We start from the raw sequence: 27039 nt of genomic DNA on the forward strand, positions 1-27039 counted from the left end.
GACGCCACGTCACCGAAGTGTCAAAACAGAAATTGAACTTTATGCATATGCACATAGGTCTATGTTGCTCTGTGGTCTGTGACCGATTAATCAGTCTTTGGCGGTGAACCTGCGGTGCGGATATATCGGTCATTGGCGTCCAAAAGGTTCATTGAACGATCAAAATCATTATTATGTCCTTATCAAATAGTTTTGTAACCAATTGCTAGGAACCATATTTTATTTACTGTCAAGTTTATTTACTTTTATAAAACTGAAATAGTGTTAATAAATAAAATGAAATGAAATACTTTTGTTTAATTTTATTATAACTCGAGTTATAAGTTTGGCGTTAACAAAAACAAAACAATAATCATTATTTACATTTAAATAAATAGGTTTTAATAACGAAATGCGTCAACAAAACTAATTCTATGTTAACCTAACTTAGAATACGAGTATTATAAATAACACAGTCTCAAGAAGTTTGAAACAATACATTAAAATGCTTACAAGTAAATAATTTATCAATCTATATAACTTATAACCAGGCGTCGCTCACTCCGTGATTTCGTCGCTTTGCTACAGGTAGCTAAAAGTACATCCGTTCGACCCCAATTTTGGGGTTCGCAATAAGCCGCGCGTGGCGCTGTCGCCACCTAGCGGCCATATCTGTGCTGATCGTGACAGACGCGTTTTGTTAGAGAGTGAGTCTTCTGTACCTAGTACTATTATTTATTCTGTGTTATAACATAGAAGTACTAAGAATAAAGAACATTAAGAACCCATATTTGGTTCACTGAGTCAGTCGCTATGTTATGTTGTTTTACTTGAGCACTTTCATCGTTTAAGTTTTAATTAAGTATTCTGAAGATCACTGGTGGTGAGTCAAAGCTATCATCGTTATAACTAATTTAAAAATTATTGGAACTTATTAAATACTGCTATTTAAATGAATGAAGTAAATGCACGAGAGTTGTTTCGAAACTATTTTTAATATTTAACGTATATTTTACCAAACTATTTATTTATGTTCTGTTATTATTCTGGATGATGGCATGTAGTCTTCTATCGGGAATAAAATACAGATGGTTTCTAGTTTTCTAAATGCACAGTGCTTGATTTTACATCAATCTTACTTCATTAGACGGGACCACACAAAACGTACCGCCTCGCGAGGAAGTTGCCGCGCGAAGTAGCTCGGTCGCCGTAGGCCTTAGAGGATATAACCAACGGAGACGCCATGTCTATAATTTTCGGTACAAAATAGTCTGCCGTTTTTTGCGGGGGAGGGGAACATCAAATGTATGCGTAACGTCACAATTGCCATGTCAGATAAACGTCAGTCCATACATGTGGTTGACATGTTGTTGACCATTGGCCGCCTATTTTCGACAGAGGGGAACGCCTGTTAATGACCACTCCGTTTGGTTATACATATTCTCTAAGCCGTAGGCTTAGCACATGACTGGCGCGACAGTATTTCGCGACGAGATAAACTGTTTTTCCAACCATGTTAATTAAAGAGGGAAGGCTAGTCTATCTCGCGCCTATCATGTGCTAGCCCGGCTGGAGATGCCGAGGCACATCTACACAGGTCAAGCCGTTTCGCGCGGCAATTTCCTCGCGAGGCAGCTCGTTCTGCGTGGATCCGCATATTTACAGTTAATTTGTAATACTAAGGAGACAGTCTTGTAGACTAAATACTTTTCATAATTATATCAGTTGTACTAATCTTCGTAATCATCGAACAGTGGTATGTAATCGTCGCTTCTCGATCTAAGTTTGAGTCCGAACTGAGTAACTTGGTTCATATTCGGTCCCTGGGTTTTGTCTACTGATTTTACGGTTGCTGCTTTCCAGTTGTCGACGCTGTCTGTTTTTCGGGTTACCTCTTTCTGTTTCATGTTTGCTAGCTTGGATACCACCACTTCTTTCTGAAATTGTAAAACATGACTGTATATGAATATGGTGTAACGCGTCAGTGACTGGGACCTACTTTCTACTATTTGCGCAAAATGTTTTACTGTTTTTTACAATAACTAGTCAAGAAATAAGTAGGTACCCTACGTATGAAACACTGATGTTTTAAGGAAACATACTTAAGACAGTGAACTCACTTGCTGTTGTGAGTTTTCTGCCTTATGATACCACTTCATTCGTTTTGAAGTTAGTCTTTTGCAATGTCGAAACGCTTCATGTATTTTTAGTAGATTGCAACTAGGAATGCTCATCAGTGGACAAAAAATAATAATGTGAATTTACAAGACACAGAATTGTTATCTATGTACATACTCCTGATTATCGTATCAAATATTAAGCAATTTTCATAGTTTTATATCTTCTGAACTAACTTCTGTCTCTAACAAACTTACCTGCTGAGGAGTATCCACATAACTGGCATAAATTCTCAGGACTGGCTCGCCTGTTTTGTCATCAAACGTCAACTTGCTTTTTGGTGGGATCTTCGCTTTCACCACTGTTATTTTCTGTGGTACTTGCGTTGTAGTTGACGTTGTGGACGTGCTAGGATTTTCAGCTGGAACAGCTATCAGCCGTACAGGCGCCCTTCTGGACATAATGCTATTCTTCTCCTTGTTAAAATCTTGGTCTTCACTTATACTCGCTTCCACTATCTGTCCAGCATATACGCTTCCGTCTTTTGCTACCTTCTGGTCTTTATCGTCAGCCCTGTATAGAGTGTAAGCTACTTTCACTGTTTCATCAGGCTTAGGTATTGGCTTGACGGGCTCTGGCTTCGCAAAAGGAATTCCTAATACAGATATTAATTCTCCACTCGTTTCGTTTTTCTGATCATCCGTCTTATGTACAAAGTATGGCTGAAATTCTGGATTGATTGTAGTGCTTGTGGAAGTTGTGGTTGTCGAGGTCGATGACGTAGTTGTATTCAATTCTGCTTCAGTAGTTACAGGTTCTTGTGGTGTCTCACTTACTTGAGCTAATGCAGCTGCTGCTCTGACGTCATTGATTGCTGAGAAAAACCCACTTGCTATTGCGCTTCCAACGCTTTGACCAACTTGGGCGTAGTACAGTGGAGTTGTCGTCTTATGTTCCTCAGTAGTACTTTCTACTATGTATTTAACTGTTGATGAAGGTTGAGATTCAGTGACCACTTGAACAGTTATATTTTGTGGCGTTGTAGTTTGGTATGGGGTGGTGGTTTCAGCTGGCTTCTCAGTTACATTTTGAGTGGTTATTATAAGTTTTTGCGGGACTAATGTTACTACGGTTTTTTCTTGAGTTTCCCTCTGTACGACGTTCTTATCGTTCTGCTGTTCTCTTGCGACGAATGGTGCTGGTGCCTGCTTGGTAACTTTGTTTTGGAGCAGGATGACTTGGGGCTGGATTTGCGATGCTTGAGTTTGGATCTGTGCTTCCGTGGGGATGTCAGCAGCGTATGGTATGAATTCGACGGCAGGGTACCTCTGCAACAGTTGGTTCTGTAGTTTTTGCAGATATCCGGGGTCAGGTTGGTATAATGCGTTCGGCGGTATTATGATGCCTTCAGCGCCGGATTGGACAAGATCTTGGTGGGTTGGCATGGCACTGAAACCCTAGAAATTGGCATAGTTATGGAAATGTGTATATGTTATTTACTAAGTTATTTTATTGTAAATAATAGTAAATTTTAATAATAAACAATAGTAATTTTTAATGGTTGTTAGGCAACGTATATATTAAGTATACAGGCAGCTATCGCCGGCAGCTCGGACCAGGGTCTGTATTTCAGAGGCCTTAGGCCTGGAGGATTTATACGAGAATTACCTGTTGTATAGTGAACTGTTGCGGCACTAGCTGCGCCTGATGCTGCGACATAGCTATCGCCGGCAGCCCGTACTCTGATGTCAGTTGTAGGGCCGCGCCGTTTCGGACCAGGCTTTGTATTTCAGGGCCCGTTAAGGACTGGAACCAATAACATATTGCTCGATTAGTAAAAGTTGGCAACGTTTGACCGAATTTAAATAGAAAAACTTTCCTTCTGAACTTTTGAGATAAACATAAGACAGATATATGTATAGTTGGATACTTACCGTTGCTTTAGAAAATCCTATAGGCGATTCGATCTTAGCGACATGGATCGACGGCTCTATGTATTTCTCTGTTACTTCGTATGTTGGTTTTGGCTAAAAAAAACAAACCTTTTAAAGTCAGTTAAATATTAAATTTATTAATCAAGGATAATAAAATTGTTTAAGGCTAACGTCCGTTGACTTAGAATTTTGATTTCGAACATAAGACTAGGGCTTCAGTGGGTATGCTGGCAGCTACAGCAGCTTACTTGGGTGTATTCCCATTTGTCTCCGCTCCACGTGACCGCCGCCATACAAGGGGCAGGGACAGCTTGGAATAATTTGTATGGAGCACCTATTTCCATCTGTGCTCGGCGGAGACCAACGGGAATGCAACGTAGCTTAACACAAAGTACTTACACCTTCAGTAGTCACCTTCACTCCATGCTCCGTCGCATCGATGACCACGATTGGCTTCTCCGAGAGACTCAGGTTGGGCGCTGGGATCGTGTGGATGGCACCTGTGGGTCAAAACTGACTGAACACGCTTGCTTTCGCCCATGGAAATGTAAGTCGCTTGTTCGTGTATCATGTATGAAATAAGTGGCTAGGTGAAGATGCATTTGTTTAGTATGAAGCTATCAGGTTCTTAGGGAGCTGTGTGAACTGTATACGTAGTACGTAGCAGCGGAGGAACCCTATATTTATTGGTATAGTGTTGATTTTTATGTATTTTATTTTATTTGTTAGGAAAACTTACAGCTAGAGTAGGTGACAAGTTAGAAACATAGAAACAGTAAGCCAATTACAAGTTTCCACAAAAATTACAAATTTCAAGTATTATTGAGGTATTAATATTCTAGTCCTTTGAGTTTTGAGCCCTCTGGTTAAGGCAAGGCTCGACTCAGTTTTCTAAGATTCATGGGTTAGGTAGGTACACCGTATGGTTAAGCGTATACTTATAGGTATTTTCTCAACTGCTACTAGTATTTAGATTAGAACCTACAAAATTGATCATTCGGAGGCTCGAGTCATTTAGAGTTGCGCTTAAAAAAGGACTCGACTCGGGACATAACTGTTTTAACTTTTTTTAGCACAGTGTCGAGCATAGAGAATTTAGACTCTAAGACTCGAGTCTATTTACTGGCGCAAAATCTGAAGTACATTAGATTTAGTACTCAAGATGGTAAACCATAGTGGAAATCCATTTCAACACTAACATGATAGGTATGCAGTATGCCAATTTGTGGGCTCTTAAGGGTGGTTGCTCGATTAAATTTCAGTGTAGAAGAAGTAAATTATTACTTAAAAAGCGACATTCCAACATTTCCACAAGCGATAAATAAAAACAAGTATTGTGCATATGTGCACGAAAAGATGATATTTTAGGCCTTCGATAGCTCGTATCTGAAAGTAGAAATATGAGTGAAAATAAAATAAAACTAAATTAGATGCGTGTAAGGACAGTACGTAGCATTGTGAGCATACCTTTTGCATGTGCAAGTAAAATTGTGACGGACTGTAAGATTTTACTCTTGGGAATAATTTATGTAATTCAACCCGTGTATGGCTTTTTATCAGAAAAAAGTCCTAAATGCTCCATGTGAATAAGACCATTTTTCTGATGGTAAGGTCCTTATACCTACACAATTTTTGCACATGAAACAAAAGACTGTTTCTCTGGTGGAAAGTCTCATTTCTCAAATATCAAATTAAATAAACTGAATGTAAATTGGAATTCCCCTAATTAGGATCCTTAGATTTGATTCCTACGTTACAAAAGTAATAATAGCCCGGCTACAAAACGGCCAGTATAGACGTGCCTTGCGCGCGTCGCCTCGGTCGAGGCTCGTCTACACTGGCCGTTTTAATTTGTATGCGAAGAAATTGCCTCACGCGTATGCTCGCTCTATGTGGACCCGCGCGGCTAACTATGTCAGATGTCAGATATAAGATTTAAAATAACTCGACTCCCGACGAAAGCCTCAAGAAAAGTGCAGTGCCTACAAAGTGAACCTTTATCACCGTTAACTCGCAAAGCAGTCGGCGCAGACGCAGCCTTCACGAACTCATACTCCGGCGTCACGCTGGTGATCGTCGGTAGTCTGGCCGTCGTCTTCCATGGACCGCTGTTGATGAACACGTTCCGGTTGTTGTTGGGGTTGGGCCCGTAGTGCTTCATGGCGTATCTGCGGGAAATTGGCCTGTTTGGTTTAGGGATTAGCGGCTAAATTTGCTTACACAGTGCTGATATTTTTAGTTATTTTAAAGAACGACGAAGGATCTAAGACTCAACAATCGAGACGACTCTGGATGATCACTTCATATTCTATATTTATTCATAAAACATAATATTTTACATGTCAAATAAGGTACAACAATTTATTCACTAGATCTTAGGTTGGTAACTTCTCTGGTATTACGGTAGCTACCAAGTGGAATCATCGTAAGGAGACCCTCAAAAAGGTAGAATTACGATGTCCTTAAATGCTGAACCTCTCTCAATAGTGGTCAACTAGAATACTCATTACGAGTATATATGATAGTTGCTATGTGGCGAGTTTCTGTATGAAAATTGTTGAAATGTGAAACCTGGAGTAATCGAAGTGTGCCTCCGGAACGAAAGGCTTTACAGCATGGAGTTAGTAGTCAATATACTCGGCTTACAGTAGGTACCTGTGTGGTGGGTTCTTGTATGGTAACATAAGGCGTTAGGCGTCATATGTAAAGCCTGGACCAGCTGGAGGCAGAACCAAGACTTATGCTGGTGCTGAGAGACTCAGAAGGTGGATCGACGATTTACAGGAAACTCTTGGATGATGGTGAGATCTTCGTTCAGTGGACGTCTTTCATCAGACATGACAGTACCTGTGAGGTGGGTTCCTGTATATAACATAAGGCGTCCTATGCGACGCGGCCTGGACTAGCCGAGGATGGGTCCAGGGCCGGTGAAGCGTGACTCCGGGGCGGAAGGCCGTCGGCACCCGCATGCGGTTGACCGTCATGCGGCTGATGTATGCGGCCTGGGATAGCGACCATAGCGTGAGGTAGACTAGTTGGATCTGGAACAAGTTAAAGATTTAAGAAATATTTAGACCTGTAGGGATGCACCTAGCTATCACTACCGACTTGCAGTATTGGCACTACCAAAAGGTTGTCTGGAAAAGATCGCTCTTAAGCTAAAAGACCGTCTGTTGTTACCTCTATCCAATTGTCTTTGTTTATGTTTCTGTACATGTAATGTAAACTGTGTGCGGTGTGAATTTGTGCAATAAAGAGTTGTATCGGCTGATTGATTTACGTAATTTTAGCAGGAATCTTTTAAATTTATACCAATCAATTTATTCCATACAATTTATAAACTTAAAATAATAAAATAAGATGAACGCGGTCACCGTAACTACTCATCAAGTCATCAAGCTTTGTGAAAAATACTACCGTATAATATAGGCGTTATGGTGCTGTTTAAAAATGTTACCCAATTTATTTATGGATACCAACAGGAGACTTATTTTCTCTGCATTCGCATAACTAATAACAGTAAGTATTTATTTACAACCTATCAAAATAGCTGCAGTACTCGTATTAATGAATCCCAAGGTAACACGCCTAGCGACATTCCGTAAAAGTCAAGCAGGGAAAGGTGCGTGAAAACAGTTCTCGGTATCGAGGCGATTATTGCTCGCCACTTGATAATGACCGTATTTTGCACTGCAGCTTAGTGCGTTGGTAAAACAAAGTAGGACCTGGATTTGATAGGTATAGCTCAAAATTATAAGTTACGTTGTGGGTAGGTACTATAAGGTACAGTCAGCATCAGATGAAATAACGGTCCAAAAGTATCTGCCGCCCTTCCAAATAGTTCGCGTTCAAAAGTTATTGTTTTACACATACTTATTAGACTTATCTCGTAGATACTATAAACTGAAATAAATGTCATATACGAAAGAAAAACTGACCAAGTGCACAGTGTAAGGCTGAAAAAAAACCAGCGTAGCGTAGGTAGCAGTGGCGGCGCGTCCATAAAAGCCGATTCCCACCGGCTTGCCTGTTTTTGGACATTTGAGCAGAGTTGTAAAGGAAATATGTAAGCCAAATTAGCCCGGTTTGCCTATGGATATGTTTGACGCGCCGCCACTGGTAGGTAGGTACTATAGTTCGTTTTTTAGCATTAGAAAGAACTTGAAAGAAGGTAAGCGATCTTGACATGTATTTTAATTGAAAAACGCTTTTAAAAAATCAGTATCTATTACTTATGAAAGCAGAAGAATATAAATGATCGTATTAGATTCATATTTGTTACATATTTGCCCTAACTTATTTTTAAAATGTGTTTTTCAATTAAAAGTCATATCAAGATTGTTTACCTTATTTCTAATGCAAAAAAATACGAACTATGGGGCTGTCCGTAAATTACGTCATTGATTTCTGTCGATTTTCGACCTCCCCCCCTATAATCATCCAAAAATCATGCTTCAAATGACCCCATTTCCTCTTTCTTCATGCTACCGTCATCCGATGTCCAGACCCCTCCCCCCCCTAATTTGAAATGACGTAATTTATGAATAGCCCCTATAGAGCTTTACAATCGCGGCAGATCCCCAAACCGCTCGGCCACCTGTGTCGTCTCCTGTCTTATGCAATTTCCTAAGGGCCTACGGCGCCTCAATTATTTTAATATTTTCATTAGATAACACGTTATTTAATTTTGATTTGTGTCCTCTCATAAGAGGTACCTCTACCAGTGGCGGCGCGTCAAACATATCCATAGGCAAGCCGGGGCTAATTTGGCTTACATATTTCCTTTACAACTTTACTCAAACGTCCAAAAACAGGCGAGCCGGTGGGAATCGGCTTTTATGGACGCGCCGCCACTGGTACCTACCTACACTAAATAGTATACCTAGTTGTGTCACGTTTCTCGTTTGACGAGTACTCTGATCCGTTAATTTTTGATGCTGACTGTACTTTATAAGTTGCCGGGATATACTTGTTGGCGAAAATAACCGCAAATCATAGTAAGAGCAGCCGGCCTAGCCAAGGTTACAATCGCTATCGCTTCGACAACGAAAAGCATTATGTCTCTCTATCACTCTTCCGTATTAGTGTGACAGTGACAGTTGCGTTTCGATTAGGGTTTCTGGTTTCTCGACCTTTTTAATTTCTCGAGGCACGGGAATTCTCGACCAAGATTTCTCGAGTTTCTCGAGTATCTCGAGAAATTTTGAAAGCTCCAAATAACACCATGTTATTTTTTTTTTTGCTTTTTTACAAATCAAACTCATAGGAATCGTAGGTGAGATCAATAATCAAACATATGGTACATTTGTAGTCACCATAAATTGCACTTAATAATCAAAAATACAACAATAAAAAAAAACTATACGTGAAAGCGTGCGCACCGGCGATGTGTTATGCAGTATGTTATAGTGTATTTCTTTAGGTATTCAACAAAATGTAAACATACACAATATGGTATAATATTAGGCAGCAATATTCAAGTCAATAAATTTAACTCGATGTGACAAAACTTACAGAAGTTTTACTACGTAATATTAATTACTCGTACTTACTCAACGTAACAATAAAGCTGCTAAAAATTGTAATATTTTGCTTATAGGAATATATCGGGATGATTTGATTTATCAATAGTAATTTAGTTTTGTAAAATTTGTTATTACACTTATTACATGGTCCTATAATTCGTTACAAAAATTTTTAAAACATTTTTCAATAAAAAGACACTACTTGAATGTCATGAATAATATAGTTCAAAAGTTTCAAAACATGAAACGATAGGACACGAATCAAGGTAGTTTTTTAATTGGTTGGTAATAAATGTCTGAAGTAGGTTCCTACCTAAAATGTAAAAAAAAAATTGTTCATATTTATTTAACTACCTAAAGAAATACATTATAGACACATCATGTGTTATACGCGTGTTTTCTTTTTACTTATCACAAGAGATTTATTTCTCGAGTTCTCGAGGCATTGATTATTTTTTTCCCGTCTCGACTTAGGACAAATTTCTCGAGATTTCTCGCCTCGGGAATTCTCGAGCAGAAACCCTAGTTTCGATCGCTACGGAGCGTAAGCGATTGGCATCTTGGCTACGCGGCCTGATCAGTACGTAAACTTTAAATAAGGTATTATCAACGCTGAAGGAGTGTTTTTCTTATTTTGAATGGCTGAAAATTATAGTTGATTTCCATGGAAGGTAACCCAATCACTCACTTGATCCATATTTTTCACCGAACCCTATATTGCCTAGGTGATACGGGTGCTGGTAACTAGAGCTACCAAAACATAACTTACCTATTTAAAAAAAACCGGGCAAGTGCGAGTCGGGCTCGCGCACGAAGGGTTCCGTACCATAAAGCAAAAAAACCGGAAAAAATGCAAAAAGAAAACGGTCACCTATCCAAGTACTGACCACGCCCGACGTTGCTTAACTTTCGTCAAAAATCACGTTTGCTGTATGGGAGCCCCACTTAAATCTTTATTTTATTCTGTTTTTAGTATTTGTTGTTATAGCGGCAACAGAAATACATCATCTGTGAAAATTTCAACTGTCTAGCTATCACGGTTCGTGAGATACAGCCTGGTGACAGACGGACGGACGGACGGACGGACGGACGGACAGCGAAGTCTTAGTAATAGGGTCCCGTTTTACCCTTTGGGTACGGAACCCTAACAAACTACACCAAGTTTTGGTGGCTGTAGGTACCAACACCAACGGTATGGTTGGGCATTGGCCCTTCAAATGTGGTTCTTTTGTTTGTTAGGTATCTATATTTTGTGAGGGTACTTGTCGGTACTATTCTTTATATTCAGTTGCAAGTGTCTATCGTCCACGGGCTAAGGTAGCCACTTGCCATCAATCGGGCTGTTTTTTTATTTGTCACCAAAGTTAAAGAGATAGGGCTTTTGCTGACACATAGCCCAAATTCCACTTTTCTGCCGGTTAACATTGACAAACTTAAAACATAAAGTAAACTATACCAGAGCAAGGAAGAGGCGGTCACTCTACACTGTACGTGCCATCTGGAAAGAGCTGATGATTATTAGCTGCTCATTATCAGTGCTACTTTAATAATGACAGTAGTTCAGTTTGCGCAGTTAGGAACGCCCCTTGGTTCAGTACCTCCTCGTACAGTCAAGGAATTTAAATTCCGACCCATTTCGTACTTTGTCACAGTGACAACCGTATGAGGTCTCTAGCGGTTTTCATATTGATTGTCACTGTGACAAAGTACGAAATGGGTCGGAATTTAAATTCCTTGACTGTACTACTGTAACATTTACTAGGGGTCTCTCCATCCATACATTTATGACTTTTAAAAACGGTCCATATGGCTGCCAGTTACGTGATTTAAAAAAATATTTTGTAGTTAGTATTACCCAATTTTACTTACCAACCATTACCGCTGTTTATTTTATTTTCTTGCATAATGTCGCACCAAACAAAGTCTGCAGCGGATTTGATAGCCCACGCAGTGTAAGTGTTATGTATACGTCATAATTGCATAGAAGTTTGACGTTTAAAATGACACTTGCACTGCGTGGGCTATCAAAATCGCTGCAGACTTTTTACGGTCTGACTATAGGTATCTAATGAATATGACGCGCCGAAAGACAATTCATTCCGAATGTAGAGAAACCCGAGGTGAGTTGTAACAGAGGTAAGTAGAAACAACATCGATTTTTCGCTATTGAGACAAGTACGGTTACCATCAGTTTCTCACTGACATAAACGCCGTCGAGAACGTAATTTACTTTCTATACATCTCGCTCGCACTCGCATATTAGTACAAACGGGATGTATAGAAAGCAGCGAAAAGATATACATGGAAGTATTCTGTCCGCTCAATTATGACCCAACGCAAACTACCCCGCGATAGGCGGTACTTACAAACTGCTCGATTGGCAATCTCAGTACGCGACCGAGATGACAGTCAGTGACAAATGGCTAAATTGATTTATAAAAACAACGTTTTTTGTAATTAAAAATATATTCATGTGTCGTGAAGTGCTGCAGAAGTTATTTTAGTTCATACCAAGGACAGTGGAATCACTTTTCACTTGTAGTAAACAGATAACTTCAGTAAAATTTGGAAAAAACATGACGATTTGTTTTCAATACTACCGTGCTAAGCTAAAACGTAACAACTGCATACGACTTTCATAACAACATACGACTTTTTAAATTGCGAGGATAATAGGGATGGTGTTATGCCAAATGAAGTAGACTATTTTATTAACTTGTGTTTGGTTTAGGTATTTTATATATAATTATAAATAAATTCCTTCTTACAGATTTGTATTTTCCTTTTTTATTTCATGAGATGGAGCTATAAAAAAACTACCTAGTTATTTCAAATTAATAATCAAATTTGGTATTGCCATTTTACATTACTTTCCATTCAGATTCCCACAAGATGCTATTCGCAGAGAACTATGGAAAAAAGCGTCCAATTAGAGAGACATGAAATTGAGTGGATGCCTGGCAAGATATCTAGAATGGTGTACTTTCGTTTGGGCCAAATACGTTTCGCCAAATTTCACTTCCCAACAAACTTATCGCAATAGTTTCATTTCCCAAAGAAACCTTTAGCAAATTCCGCAGCCTCCTCTCTATTAGTACCTATGTAAATTGTATGCCATGCAATATTTTGGGACATGTAAGTTATGCTTAATGATACATTTGGGTTTACTAATGAATGGGCCAAAAACGTTTCCCAAAGTATCACATCCCAAACTATGTTTCCCAAATTATCATTTCCCAAAAAAATGTTTGGCAAAACAACTTATCGCAAATTTTCAGTTAGCAATAGTCTTTTTTGGCAAGTTATTGTTTAGCAAATAATTACTTAGACAAGTTTCATTTTCCCAAATATTATTTAGTCAAATGTATCATTAAGCATAACTTACATGTCCCAAAATATTGCATGGCATATAATTTACATACAAATAGAGAGGAGGCTGCAGAATTTTATTTGTCTGGTATTTAATTGATCATTACATATACATAGTAAAATGTAACGTCAAAAAAAACATTCTTACTGCCAAAAATATGTAGTAAATGATCACTAAAATTAAAACTCCATTTTAATGTAAAATGATAACCAAATTTGTTACATCTTGCTATTCTATTAAAGCAAATAACACCAAAGTAATCATTGTAACCCAAAAATAGTAAATAACCACCAATATGTAAACCACATTTTAGTTTAATATGTCATGCAAATTCTTTACTTCTCGTTATTCTATTAAATTAATTAATCCACTTTGATGACCTTTTTCTAGTACATAGTATTTCGTTTCTGTAAGGACTGCAGTTCTAACCTAACCTAACCCACTTTTCTAATAGCATTTCGATTCTGTGAGGGTCACAGTTCTATTCTAACTTAACCTAACCCACTTTTCTGATAGCGGTTCCGTTTTGTGAGGATCGCAGTTCAAACCTAACCGAACCCACCCAAATTACGTAGAATTTAACGTACCTATATTAGCATTACAAAAAGTACTTTAAATAGAGATGCCTGTTTGTCAAATTTGCGAAGTGACAATTTTGACCAAACATCTTTTTGGAATATAATATTAGACAATAAAAAACGTTTGCTAAATAAGTTTTTGTCCTAATACAATTTGACAAAGTAAAATCATGCCAAATGATTATTTGACCAAATAAATTATATGCGAAGTGTCACTTTGCTAAAGGTTCCTTTGGGAAATGAAACTATTGCGATAAGTTTGTTGGGAAGTGAAATTTGGCGAAAAGTATTTGGCCCAAACGAAAGTACACCGCGCGAACGGCTGTGGTCCCATACAAAATTTTCATTTTGCACCTTTTTCTACTGACAAACTTGCTTGACCGGCTATATACATATAAAATATTCTGAACTGAAAGTGGGGATTTATTGTGACTCCGCCTGTTCATATATTTTTGACCCGATTCTTGTACCCATGTAAATTTTGCAGACTGTATAGCCAGTCCGATTTCTAAGATCAAGTTCGCCATACATTTACTGTGGCGTACTTGATCTTAGAAAAACGGACAGACTATACCTGAACGTGACTTCGCACTGCCATACAGATAGATAATAAAATATACAAAATACTTATTATAGCGGAATACATTTATACAACAATGATATATATTTACTTATGTTGAGTTAGTCTGTCATGGCTTTTATGTCAGTGAGAAACTGATGGTAACCGTAAAGGAAACGTATTAAGGAACTCGCAGACGATGGGGCACGGCTAAACACTGCTTTTTTCCAGCTCGGTCAGCGATGTCACATTTACTTACCAAGTTGATTCAACTTACCTCTGTTAGAACTAACCTCGGTCTCCCCTACCTACTTGTGTACCTTGTAACTTGTAAAACACTCAGTGGAGCTACCGCGAAAATCGAAATTCGCAAATTGCGGGGATCTTTCTCTTTTACTCAAATGAAGGCGTAATTAGAGTGACAGAGAAAAATGCCCGCAATTTGCGATTTTTGCGAACTTCGATTTTCGCGGTTATAGCCCAGCATTCGGAACTTTTAACTACATGGCCAGCAGGGGGACACCCAAATAATTTCAAATAAGTACTTATCTACCTACAGTAAATTAACCTACGAGTAGGTACCTATCCGCATTGGGGTTCCCAATTCGCATTGGGCTAGCGTGGGGACTATAGCCCAAGCCCTCTCGCGCATGAGAGGAGGCCTGTGTCCAGCAGTGGGACATATTATAGGCTGAGATGATGAGGTACCTATTCAAGGTACAAGGGGGAGGCCTATGTTCAGCAGTGGACGTCTTATGGCTGAGATGATGATGATGAGGTACCTACTCGTTACGTGTCTTTTTGTTTAGAAGACCGCATTTTAAGCAGACAAACGTTAGTATTCGCCAAATTAACTTTTCTTACATCAATTTTTTATCTGTTGTTGTCGGTAAACAACATCTGAAAACTTGACGTGAAGAAAAACCTCGTACGACGTAAAACGTAAGTGTCCAATGAAACACGCCGTTACGGGTGGGTGCGGGCGAAACCGAGCGCGATTACTATGCGTTTCTAATTTAATATTTGCCGCTATAGTTAACTCATCCAAGCGATTACTTTGAGTCTTATTCCTTATACAATAAGGTTTAATCTTAGTGCGTTCAAGAGATGATCTTCAACAATTAAATACTGCGAGAGAAACGCTAATATTTTTGATAGATAAGGTTTTACTTTTAGTTATTTGTTTTAGTACGATACCTTGACCGTGCATTACGCGTAGTTTTACCAAGTTAATTAAAAAGAGAAGGGTTTTTCAAATATATCTGTACATTGCTTGTGCCCAAAACCGCCTAGTATAATGGGGGAATAGGATGGGACTGAATGAGAAAATTAAATCAATGGGAAGATTCAATGCTGCGGGTGGGGTCCATATTTATGGAGAAGGTACAAACATTCAGTCATATGTTCGAAATCAATAATGTTTGCCTGATATATAAACCTACCTACTCATATATTTCGTTGTTGCATACGATTAGCAATATTAGTAGGTTTAGTAATAAGTATCTGAGAGAGCTTTGCTCGGAAAACATATAAAAACTTTAAAATGCGCGTTTTCCCAGAGATAAGACCTAGCTAGATCGATTTATCGCCCCCGACTATGTTATCGAAATCGTTAGAGCCGTTTCCGAGATCCCGAATATATATATATAAATAAATATACAAAAACTGATCGTTTAAAGGTATATAATAAAATGAAGCAATAAATATGTATGTATATATGCATTTGGCACCTGAAATGACAAAATAACAAGAGTTTATGCGCGTTTTGTGCTAGATACATAGAGTCTACTTATAATACAATTTTAATTTATGCATATAACGTTGTGTTCCTCCTAATGAACATCAATTAATCCAGCAATTTAATAATCAGAATGCAACTTAATAATGTTTTATTTTAGCTCGTCGGTTAATCACTTTTTCTTGCATATAATCGTAGGCGTGCGGCATGCGATGCGTGAATTCATAGCATTCATTATTTAGGAGGGTCATTGACTGGTCTAATGATGGCATAAGACAATTTGTGTCTGCATATTCGAACTTCAAAATTTAGTTTAGAGTGGATTATGCAAGGGGAGGGGTAGTGAGGATGTTAAGTGCAACAACCTTTTTTTGTTTGATTAAAGCATGAAACTTGGCACAGCAGTTCCTTATATCAAAATAAGCCGATTTAGATCGGTAGCCCGAAGGACCCCCCCCTCTGGGGCCAGGGAGGGGGGGTCAAAGAACCGCTCCGCCCGGCTTCATTCTAAAAAATCTAACAGGCCCCGTTTAGCTAATAGGTCATATTTGGTATCAATTTCGGATAAATCAATAACGTAGAATTCATTTCTGTTATTAAAAAAATGCAATTTGTCGAACAAAATTAAAAAAAATTAAAAATAATCTAATTTTTAAAGTGTAATTTTTATGTTTTATTTGGTGTCAAAATTAAACTGCCTGGTTTTTCTACATACAAAAAATATGACAATAAAGCCTATTTAATGCAGATTTTAAAAACATAACTTTTATTTACCTTTATTAAAAGAAAATTGCATAAAAAAACTTATACCGTCTCGCGCCGGTGAATATCTTTTTACCGATATCGGCATCGTTATAGACAACATCCGAAGTACACACTCTGGAGACCGATTAAATGTATTGTTTATTGTTGTAGATCCTATTATAAAGATAGAAAAGCGTACATATATTATTATTTATGTGTCGTTCAGTGAAAAAAGGGACCTAGGAAAAAAATATCACAGAGCCTGGCGTTTGTATAGAAGCATACTCGTATTTAATTAGTGCCAACCACTCCAAGGACTCCATGGTCGCTGTTCTCAATGAATAAGAAGTAAACTGTAAGTATATATGTCAGTTTCAATCATATTCTGGCCACAGTAGGGTTGTCAGAATAGTTTGGAAACAGTCATTTGCTTTTTGCTTCCAAGAAGACAGACTGAGCGTTGAGGGGGCTTTTGACACAGCAACCTTCGAGGCCGTAGAGGAAAGTCTGAAGAGTGAGGGCATCTGCCCGGCAATAGCGCAATGGATAGGGAAAATGCTAAAAGGTAGATCCATTACGGCGGAGCTGGGAGGAGTAACAAAGACGATTAGTCCAAGAAGAGGGTTCCCACAAGGGGGATGCCTGTCCCCCCTGATGTGGTGCCCACTTCTAAACTCAATGGTAAAAGAGCTCAACAGAGGAGGCATGTACATGCAGGCTTACTCTGATGATGGAGTGCTGTTAGAGAGAGGAATGGTTGTCACTGCGATAAGAGATATAATGATAAGAGGTCTCAGACAGGTACTGAGATGGTGTAGAGAGAGAGGGTTGGATCTCAATCCATCGAAAACAAAGCTGGTGCTATTCACTAATAGAAGAATAAAGGAGATGAAACCCATAAAGATACAAGGTATAGAACTAGACATAGTGGAGGAGTTGAAATATCTGGGCGTTACTTTAGACAGTAAACTCAGGTACAAAACTCACATCAAGGAGCAGACGGCTAAAGCTATAAGAACACTGTTCCAATGCAAAAGGGCAATAGGAAAGAACTGGAGACTGAAGCCAGGAATGATCCACTGGATCTACAAGGCGATAATACTACCCAGGGTGCTATATGGAGCCGTGACATGGTGGTATAGAGCACATATTAAAGAAAACCAAAGAGACCTAAGACCTAACCAAAGTCCAGAGATTAGCGTGCCTCATGATGACGGGGGCTATGAGAATGACCCCGACACACGCAATGGAGGTAATGCTAGAGTTGAAGCCACTCTGGATTGAGGTAGAGAAAAGAGCCACCGAACAGTGGTACCGAATGAAAGCATGCAACGAATGGAGAGGAAGCTGCGTAGACAAGAGACACGCGCTGATACAAAGAGAGGCACTATCAAAACTTGAAATGTTGATGGCCAATAATGACCTTATAAAGAGGCAGGAGATATTTGACAAGAAATATAGAATACACATAGGAGACAGAGATAACTGATGGAAGGTGGAAGTCGGACACCCGACGACCATCTGCTTCACGGATGGCTCAAGAAGAAGCTCGATGAAACTAGCAGGAGCGGGCATAGTGATACTCAAACTGGGAGAGAATCAGTACCACTGGGTAGATATGCTAGCGTGTTCCAAGCCGAGGTATGTGCTATAACGCGCTGCGCAAGCATAATCAAGAAGAGCGTAAAACAAGAGGGCGCTGTCGTAATATACACAGGCAGCCAGGCAGCACTAAAGGCACTAAAGAAAATATCAGTTACCTCCTCTCTCGTTAGAGAATGTCGAGAGGAGCTCAACTTGATAGGCAAGCAAAGAAGTGTCACGGTGGCATGGGTTCCAGGACACCAGGGAGTAACGGGAAACGAGAAAGCTGACGAGCTGGCGAGGATAAGGGCGGAGACGGAATACATAGGTCCGGAACCGGCTCTGCCTATGTCAGCGGATGTCACGAAGGGAGTCATAGAGAAGGTAAAAGAGATGGAAGTACAGAGAGAATGGGAAGAAGAGACTGGATGCAGACAGTCGAAGATGATGATCAAAGGTATAGACCACAGGAGAACCAGGTATCTTCTGAAACTAGGTAAGAGCAGTCTGAGACTATTGACAGGTATCATTACAGGTCACAATACTCTCAACAGACACCTCAAGATAATGGAAATTAGTAGAGACGCCTCCTATCCACATTGTGGTAAGGAGGAGACTAGCTTACACTTACTAGCAGAATGTACTATGTACGCGGCACCGCGATATAATACATTCGGTAGAGACATACTAAAAGAAAACGAACTAAAGGACGTCGAACTCAAAGATGTCCTTTTATTCTGCAGGAAAACAAGAAGATTTGAGGAGAATAGTGTGGGAATGCCACCGGGACAGTAACCTGAAGCTCCAACTCCAGGAAACTGGGCTGAATGAACGCGACAAGCGATCGACAGCCCGCCTGCTTCTGACCGGGCGTCCCTACACTACATCTACATCTACATGTATAAGTTAGTCTATGAATTTACTAGAGTCGGTAGTGCTGCACTCTGGCGGCAGAACATTGCAGTAATATCCCATATTGAGAACAGCGACCATGGAGTCCATGGAGTGGTTGGCACTAACTAAATACGAGTATGCTTCTATACAAACGCGAGGCTCTGTGATAATTTGTTCCAAGGTCCCTTTTTTCACTGAACGACACATAAAAAAATATTTGTACGCTTTTCTATCTTTATAATAGGATCTACAACAATAAACAATACTTTTAATCGGTCTCCAGAGTGTGTACTTCGGATGTTGTCTATATCGATGCCGATGTCAGTAAAAAGATATTCACCGGCGCGAGACGATATAAGTTTTTTTTATGCGATTTCCTCTAAATAAAGGTATGTAAAAGTTATGTTTTTAAAATCTGCATTAAATAGGCTTTATCATCATATTTTTTTAATGTAGAAAAACCAGGCAGTTTAATTTTGACAATAAATAAGAAACAAAAATTACACTTGAAAAATTAGATACTATGAGTTTTTTTTTAATTTTTTCTACAAATCGCTAAATTTTTATACCAGAAATGAATTCTACGTTATTGATTTATCCGAAATTGATACCAAATATGACCTATTAGCTAAACGGGGCCTGTTAGAATTTTAAGAATGAAGCCGGGTACCGCTCCGACTTTGACCCCCCCCTCTCGGGCCCCAGAGGGGAGGCTCCTTCGGGCTACCGATCGAAATCGGCTTGTTTTGATATAAGGAACAACTGTGCCAAGTTTCATGCTTTAATCAAGAAAAAAAAGGTTCGACCTTTTTTTGTCACTTAGAACCCTAGCTAGGGGGGTGAAAAGTCCTGAAGAGACAACGTTTGGAAAATGCAGCATCAGGAGGTATTACGCGCGCAGTCTAAATTTTTTGGCGTTCAATAGCGGAGGATTGTTAGCTGTGGCAAAATTGAGATGGGAGGAGGAAAAATGGAGTTGGGCGGGACATGATGCCAGGCTGTGTGATGGCAAGTATACCAAAAATGTTGACTTAAAGGTGGCCGTTTTCGGATGAAATGAGTGGCATGGCCATTAGAAAGATTATAGTAGTAGTAGTAGTAATCACTTTATTGTACACAACACAGGTTTACAAAAATAAATTACAGTAATGGAAGTACAAAGGCGAACTTATCCCTTTATCTCTTCCAGCTAAACTTCGATTAGATGAGAGGAAAACTCCAGTCAGGTCAGATAGACAAACTTACGGGATGTACAGTAATATTTAGAAAAAGTAAACTAACGTATTGTCAACTCATAAAATACATAAAATACATACTAGCATACATACATACATACAATACAATACAATATATATATATATATATATATATATATATATATATATATATATATAATTAATTGTACGTGATCTCGTTAAGTACTAACCTTATATATATATATATATTATATATATATATATATATATATATATATATATATATATATATACAAGTTGAAAGTAGTAATAAAGGTTAGTACTTAAGGTGCAGTGAGTTCAGAAAACGGAGTTTTTTAAAAGCCGTAGCTCTTTTTTGGATCACGATACAGCTGCCATACATTCAATTAGCAAACTTGAGGGCTTTTTCTACTGATTAGAGTGAATAGAATCCTAAGTTTTTGACTTTTGCTCGATAGAAAACGATCACGAACATAGGTCTAAAACGGACTTTCAAGATTCGTAACAATTTGTGCACAAAAGATAAAAATATGAAAACTGCTTCTAATAACGCGCAATTGTATGCTTGAGCGACTACCAGGATTACTTTTTTTTTTAATTTCACATTCAATAAATAAGTTCGAAAATATGATATCAGCGGTTCCGTGCACGCAACTTCTTTGATCAGATGCCCGCTGGGCTCGGATCAAAGCACACGTATCGCAAATTTAATTAAAATGACAGTTGATTTTGGCATTTATTTCGACATTAAATCATATACATATACGAAAAAGTATACCAGTAGACAAATACTATTTAAAAAAACAGGGTAAATAATTATCATCAGATGGAGCTCGAGTCTCATCTTAGATTTGATTTGTTGGGGCATAATGGTTGAAAAAGGCAGTAAACTATCTTAAAACAATACGATTCCAATATCATTTAAGTAATTTGCTCCTTGAAACCCGGCTTAGAATGAAAAAAGTTTGAAGACTCATACTTACTGATTGGAATTAATTTTCATTATGCTGGTATTAATATTGCATACCTATTTGACGTACTTTTGTACGTCAACGTCAATGAACTGTGAAGACAATGTTGTGATCTTGTATTTATGTTACAGAACTTTTGATCTTCAAATATTACCTATTAATACGGAACATTATGTAAATATTTCGTGTACTACTTGAAAATCGTGCAGTGCTAAACCTGTTTTGTTGCTGTGAGGTCCGTCTAAGATAGATGTATAATGCGGTTACGTACTGTTCTGCAAACCTTCATGAAATCAAGAATAAATAAACGGCTAGGTACGGTCTAGACTCAGTCCTAGCGAGTTTTTGAGGCTTGTGAGGCCGATATATACCTACTGGCCTACGAGGCTTACAGCCCAAAATCGCTGCGGCCTGGATTGTGATTGCCTGTGTATCGAGTGTTATACTAATTTACTATAAAATAAAACAAAGTTTTTAATTCAATGATATTCTGTGCATATTTAATTTTATTTTTTATACCTCGTCGCTAACAAACAAGCATACGGCCCGGCCCGTCTGATGATAAGCAATCTTCGTAGCCTTTGGACGCCTGCAACTCCATGCGCGTTGCCGAGTCTAACACTCCGCACCCCTCGTTGATAACTGGCAACCATACTCACCGGCAGGAAGGACACTATGAGTAGAGTCTAGTGCTAGTGTTATTTGGCTGCAGATTTCTGTAAGGTTGAGCTCTGCTCTAGATCTGGAATGACATCCGCTGTGCTGTGCCCTACCACACGAAGCGAGATGTCATTCTCAGTTCCCATTCCCATACCTCTCTTTGGACGTAGTTCAAGGACCAGAGGTATGTCCATATATTTTAAATATTTTCGTCTTAAATTACTATAGAGATTCAGAGTCTGAACATATAACCGTAAGTTTACCAAAAAATTGCCGTAACAGCTATAGGTAGTCAGATGCAGAGAGAAAGAATCCGCCAAAATGAAAGTTCCACCCTGCCAGGACTTAATTTATTGATAAAGATAACCATATATTTATTTGCAAAAAATACATATAGTTATGAACATAGGTGGACAGTAATTTTGGATGCGTAGGGTAGAGCGGGGAGAAACGTAACACTTTGTACTTTGACCTTAGTTTCTGGTTAACCCTTATTATTTTGATGAGTTTAATGTATCATATATAACGTCAGTGCATGATCTGTACATTAACGTCTTGACTAACATTATAATTGTGTATTTTGTTTTTAAAAAATCCTTTTTTGTTACGAATCACCCCGTTGGCGTGCAGAAAGTAACACGTTGTGGGTCAAAAGTAACAAGACACAGTGGGCTGTAATTTAATATAATATGACATATCAAATCAAAATAAAAACCGGTCAAGTGCGAGTCGAACTCACGTCCCAAGGGTTCCGTACTGCACACATTTTTGAACGAGCGAGCAAAGCGAAGTTCTTAAGTACATTCAACTGTTTATTCAATTTGTCCACACACAGCTGGCTATCTTAGGATAGTTAGTTACCCATTTTTTTTGTTCAAGTATTATGTTAAGCATAGTGCCTACATTTTTTTTTCATTGTTAGGTGTGTCTCTGTTAATTCAAGATAACAGGGCTATAACCGCGGAAATCGAAGCTCGAAGTTCGCAAATTGCTGGCATTTCTCTCTGTCACTCTAATTACCTACGGTTTCATTGGTGTAATAGAAAAATCCCCGCAATTTGCGAAATTCGATGGTCGCGATATACGGCAGTTCAGCCTTCTCACTTAGCTACTCGTACTTAAACCAATTATTTGTTCTGTTTGAGCACTAACCTCCTAAAGGTCATGCTTCGACCTTGCGTGGAGGTGCACCTCTCTCGGATGCGTCAGGCCTTCGGCCCAACGCAGAGCTTGGCCATCAACCTTCGCACTAGCTGTCCGCACCACGTTTCACGTAAACAATTGCGGTTGTGGCCCTGACAGAGCTTATCCACAATTCTTATTATCAAGACCTGCTCACGCTTAGTTGCAGACTTCTTACGCGTTTTACCAGTAATGTATAGGTATTGGGCCCAATCGCTTAGGGGTCATCCATTAATTACGTCACACGAATTTCTAGGTTTTTTGACCCCTCCCCCCCTCCTTGTCACATTTCAGACGCACGGCCGGTTTCCATCCTTACTTGGTAGATATTCCACCAATTCGCACGAAGCGCTTTGCTTCTACTTTCCTTATGCGCACTGCCAAGGAATGGAATTCCTTGCCGGCGTCTATATTTCCGTGTTCTTATAACCCGGCAACCTTCAAATCAAGAGTGAACAGGCACCTTCTGGGCGAGCTCGCTCCATCGTAGGCCACGTCTACGCCTCGGCTAGTCTGTGGCCATGAGTAAGGCCATTCATAATAATAATAATAATAATAACCCTAGGTTAGGTTTTTTATAATGTGTTTATAATTTTATTTTTTATTGTTTTGTAAGTGTTTTTATATTTTACTTTTATATGCATATTATAATTAACCTAACTTAAGAAGGAAAATAAATAAAGAAAATAATAATAATAAAAAAAAAACTTGGTCACATTTGGCAAACCCCTCCCCCTAGTGTGACGTCACATTTTTTCTACGAAATCGCCAAATCGAATTAAGTAAGCACCTAAGTATTATAAATATTTTATCAAAATATTTTTGACGATATAAATATTAGAAATGATGACTTACGGCTCCGAAACGTGGTCTTTCACTATCGGCCTCATCTCAAAACTCAAAGTCGCTCAACGAGCTATGGAGAGGGCTATGCTCGGAGTTTCTCTACGTGATCGAATCAGAAATGAGGAGATCCGTAGACGAACTAAAGTCACCGACATAGCCCACCGGATTAGCAAGCTGAAGTGGCAATGGGCAGGCCACATTGCACGCAGAGAAGATGGCCGATGGGGTCGAAAAGTGCTCGAGTGGAGACCACGGACTAGCAAGCGCAGCGTAGGACGTCCACCCACAAGATGGACAGACGATCTTGTTAAGGTCGCCGGAAGACGCTGGATGCGGGTCGCTTCCAACCGGCACGTATGGAGGTCCAAGGGGGAGGCCTATGTTCAGCAGTGGACGTCTTATGGCTGAGATGATGAAATATTAGTAATTTTATAACCCAACACTGCGAAGGAAAGAAAATTAAACGAATAAAAACGATTATCGTTTTAAAAACTTGTTATTTAAATGTACAGCGAATAAAATAATTTTAATAAATTTTCGGTTACTGATGAAGTTAAAGTGACGTCACAAAGTTTGTGTCTCCTCCCTCCCCCATGTCACAATATGTCACATTTTCTTGACCCCTCCCTCCCCCTAAACGTGCAATGTAATTAATGGATGACCCCTTAGCAAAAGATAGAACAAAATCGACAATCTCCTTTCAGGGGAGCATGCACTTGTCGGAGGCTCCGGGCCTTCAGGGCTTTCGACCTTCGCATTCAGACAATTGAACTATAATTGTTCTGTGTTTGAGCACTAACCTCCCGCAACTCGGCCTTCGGCCGTGCGTTTTAAAAAGCCTCTGAGGGATGCTTGGGCCTACGGCCCTACGCGTAGCTCGGCCATCGGCTTTCGAAAAAGCTGTCCACAGCTAGTTTCACGTAAACCATTACGGCTGTGTCCTTAAAACAGCCCAACCGCGTTTTCTTTCTTAAGTCCGGCTCACGCTTGACTCTAGATTTCTAATAGGTTTTCCTGTCATCTAGAGGTAGAAGGTTGTGTATTTTTTTTTTCAAAATTTTAGACCCTATATTATCGGAGATAAGGGGGGGGCGGTCATTTTTTGCCTATTTTCTTAAATAATTTCTAAACTGTTTTATATAAAATTATAAAAAAATATATATTTGAGATCCTCAAAATAAGCCCTTTTAATATGTAACACGATATGGTTTGCAAAACTTGGTTTTCTAATTTTCTCATATTCCCCTTAAAATAGCCCCCTATACTTAAAATTCATTTGTTTATATTACATGTCCGTCTTTGGGTAGCAGACTTCCATATGTGTACCAAATTTCAACTTAATTTGTCCAATAGTTTTGGAGCAAATTGGCTGTGACAGACGTATAGACAGACGCACGAGTAGGCGTCACAAACCCGGTTTCACCGAAATCGAAAAAACCGGAAAAACCGGGTTTACAGCCAATTGTCAAAACCGGGTTTTTACTTTAATAAAACCGGCTTTTTCGAGTTTTTCGATTTTACACTTTTGTAAACATAGTTTCATTATTTTGAAGAGCAAAATAAAAAAACAATACATTATACGCACTAATTGTATAAATGAACAGCTTTTTAGTCTCCAACGTTATATCTATTTGCCCAGTTTTGCAGATAGACTGCTTTGATGGTCCTTGAAGTTAAGGCTTCAATCCAGGATGCTTCGGAGATATTTAGGAAGAAAGTTGTGTCGGAGAAGATTGCCTCTGAATTTTAATATCAGCTCCGTGTTGGCTAGTTTGTTGCACTGGTGAACGCAGAACACCTCGGTCTTGGAAGGGCAGGGGCACAAACGCCACTGAGAGAAATAGTCATCTAATAGATCCAGGTCCTTTTCCAGGATATTTAGTTCAATTTTCAAGCTGTCTTTTTGTGTCACAAGGGCATCATCCGCATAAGCAAACTTCCGCGATGTGGTGTTAGGCAGGATACGACTCAGACCTTTTCAGACCTATGACAACTAATAATAGGCTGTGTTGAGAGTGTGGAAAATCCGCTAGCGCGTACAGCTCGGCGGCCACTGGGGTACCGTCTATTGCTCTTGTTGTGAAGACTAGGTCCGGGTTCACTTCTCCATCGAGCTGATTTGAAAGTTCCTTTGCCTTTGTGAGAAACGACTAAAACAGTGTTGTTTTGTTCCTATCTGCCCAGTCCATGATCGCCTTCTCGTTGGCGTCAGATTTCCTTTATCCCCAGCCGGTATGGTGGCTATTCAAGTCTCAAATGTAAAGGGATGGGTGTTCCAAGTAAGGAAGGCGTGGAGTATGCCAGCAGCTACGTGGAGGATTATATATGCTGCATATCCGCGTTCCGCCGATTTGAATAATCGTGGTGGCGATATTGTTGCCATCGATGTTATTTGAAATCACGTTGACCAGGGCAGTAAGAGAAGACCGGCCGCATGTCGAAGTTCTATATTAATTGTTTATGGTATTATAATGCCGCTACCAAATCAAATCCCGGTATTTTATCTCGTTTAGCGAGTTGGGCATCATCAGCGGTGTATTTCCAGAAGGAGGACTATGTGAACACCGTTGTCATATAATAGGTTGCTTAGGCAAACCGGTTTAGAATTACTGCTTAGTTAAAAACTTTATTGATGGATTTGGATTAATTTATTGATATGGTCTTGGTAAAGTAAATAGAAATGTCGTGGAAGACGTAATATCAAAACATTGAACCTAAAAATAATTGCTTATTTTACAAATTATACGTAAGATCGAAATCACCGAAAAAACCGAAAAACCGGTTTTATAAAATACGCACGGTTTTGTGACCCCTACGCACGAGTGATCCTATAAGGGTTCCGTTTTTTCTTTTTGAGTTACGGAACCCTAAAAGTACCTACTAATCATGTAAATTATTATTGATAACACACTTTAATATTTGCATTTCAACTACATAAACATTAGTATTTTAAGAAAACAAATCAATATTAATTCCTCGTTAGAAATTGTTTTTATTTCAAGTGATGAGATCAATTATTGTCTTATAAACATGTTATCTAATCAGATAATTCAGGGGTCAGAGTTTTTTCACTTACAAATATGGCATACATCGTTTACTAATATGGCATAGATCCAATAGGTATATTGTATGGGATGTAA

At 39.0% G+C, this 27039-nt stretch overlaps 1 protein-coding gene across 4 annotated transcripts in view; it reads right to left on the minus strand.

Annotated features, from left to right (window-relative positions):
• Positions 1–282: 282 nt before the first annotated feature.
• Positions 283–27039, minus strand: part of LOC134664277 (eukaryotic translation initiation factor 4 gamma-like) — a 41126-nt gene continuing 14369 nt past the window's right edge. The window contains exons 2-8 of one of the 4 annotated variants that reach the window (XM_063520833.1): positions 6879–7072; positions 6036–6199; positions 4431–4531; positions 4032–4124; positions 3766–3903; positions 2355–3554; positions 283–1916 (exon numbers count right to left, since the gene is read on the minus strand). In XM_063520833.1, the coding sequence (XP_063376903.1) occupies positions 1710–1916; positions 2355–3554; positions 3766–3903; positions 4032–4124; positions 4431–4531; positions 6036–6199; positions 6879–7072 (2097 nt within the window). In that variant the 3' untranslated portion in view covers positions 283–1709. Of the gene's footprint in view, positions 1917–2354; positions 3555–3765; positions 3904–4031; positions 4125–4430; positions 4532–6026; positions 6215–6878; positions 7073–27039 lie in introns of all 4 variants that reach the window. The other 3 variants (XM_063520832.1, XM_063520831.1, XM_063520830.1) reach the window with 3 other exon arrangements.

This window comes from Cydia fagiglandana, chromosome 5 (assembly GCF_963556715.1).
Source record: "Cydia fagiglandana chromosome 5, ilCydFagi1.1, whole genome shotgun sequence".
NCBI classification, from domain to species: domain Eukaryota; kingdom Metazoa; phylum Arthropoda; class Insecta; order Lepidoptera; family Tortricidae; genus Cydia; species Cydia fagiglandana.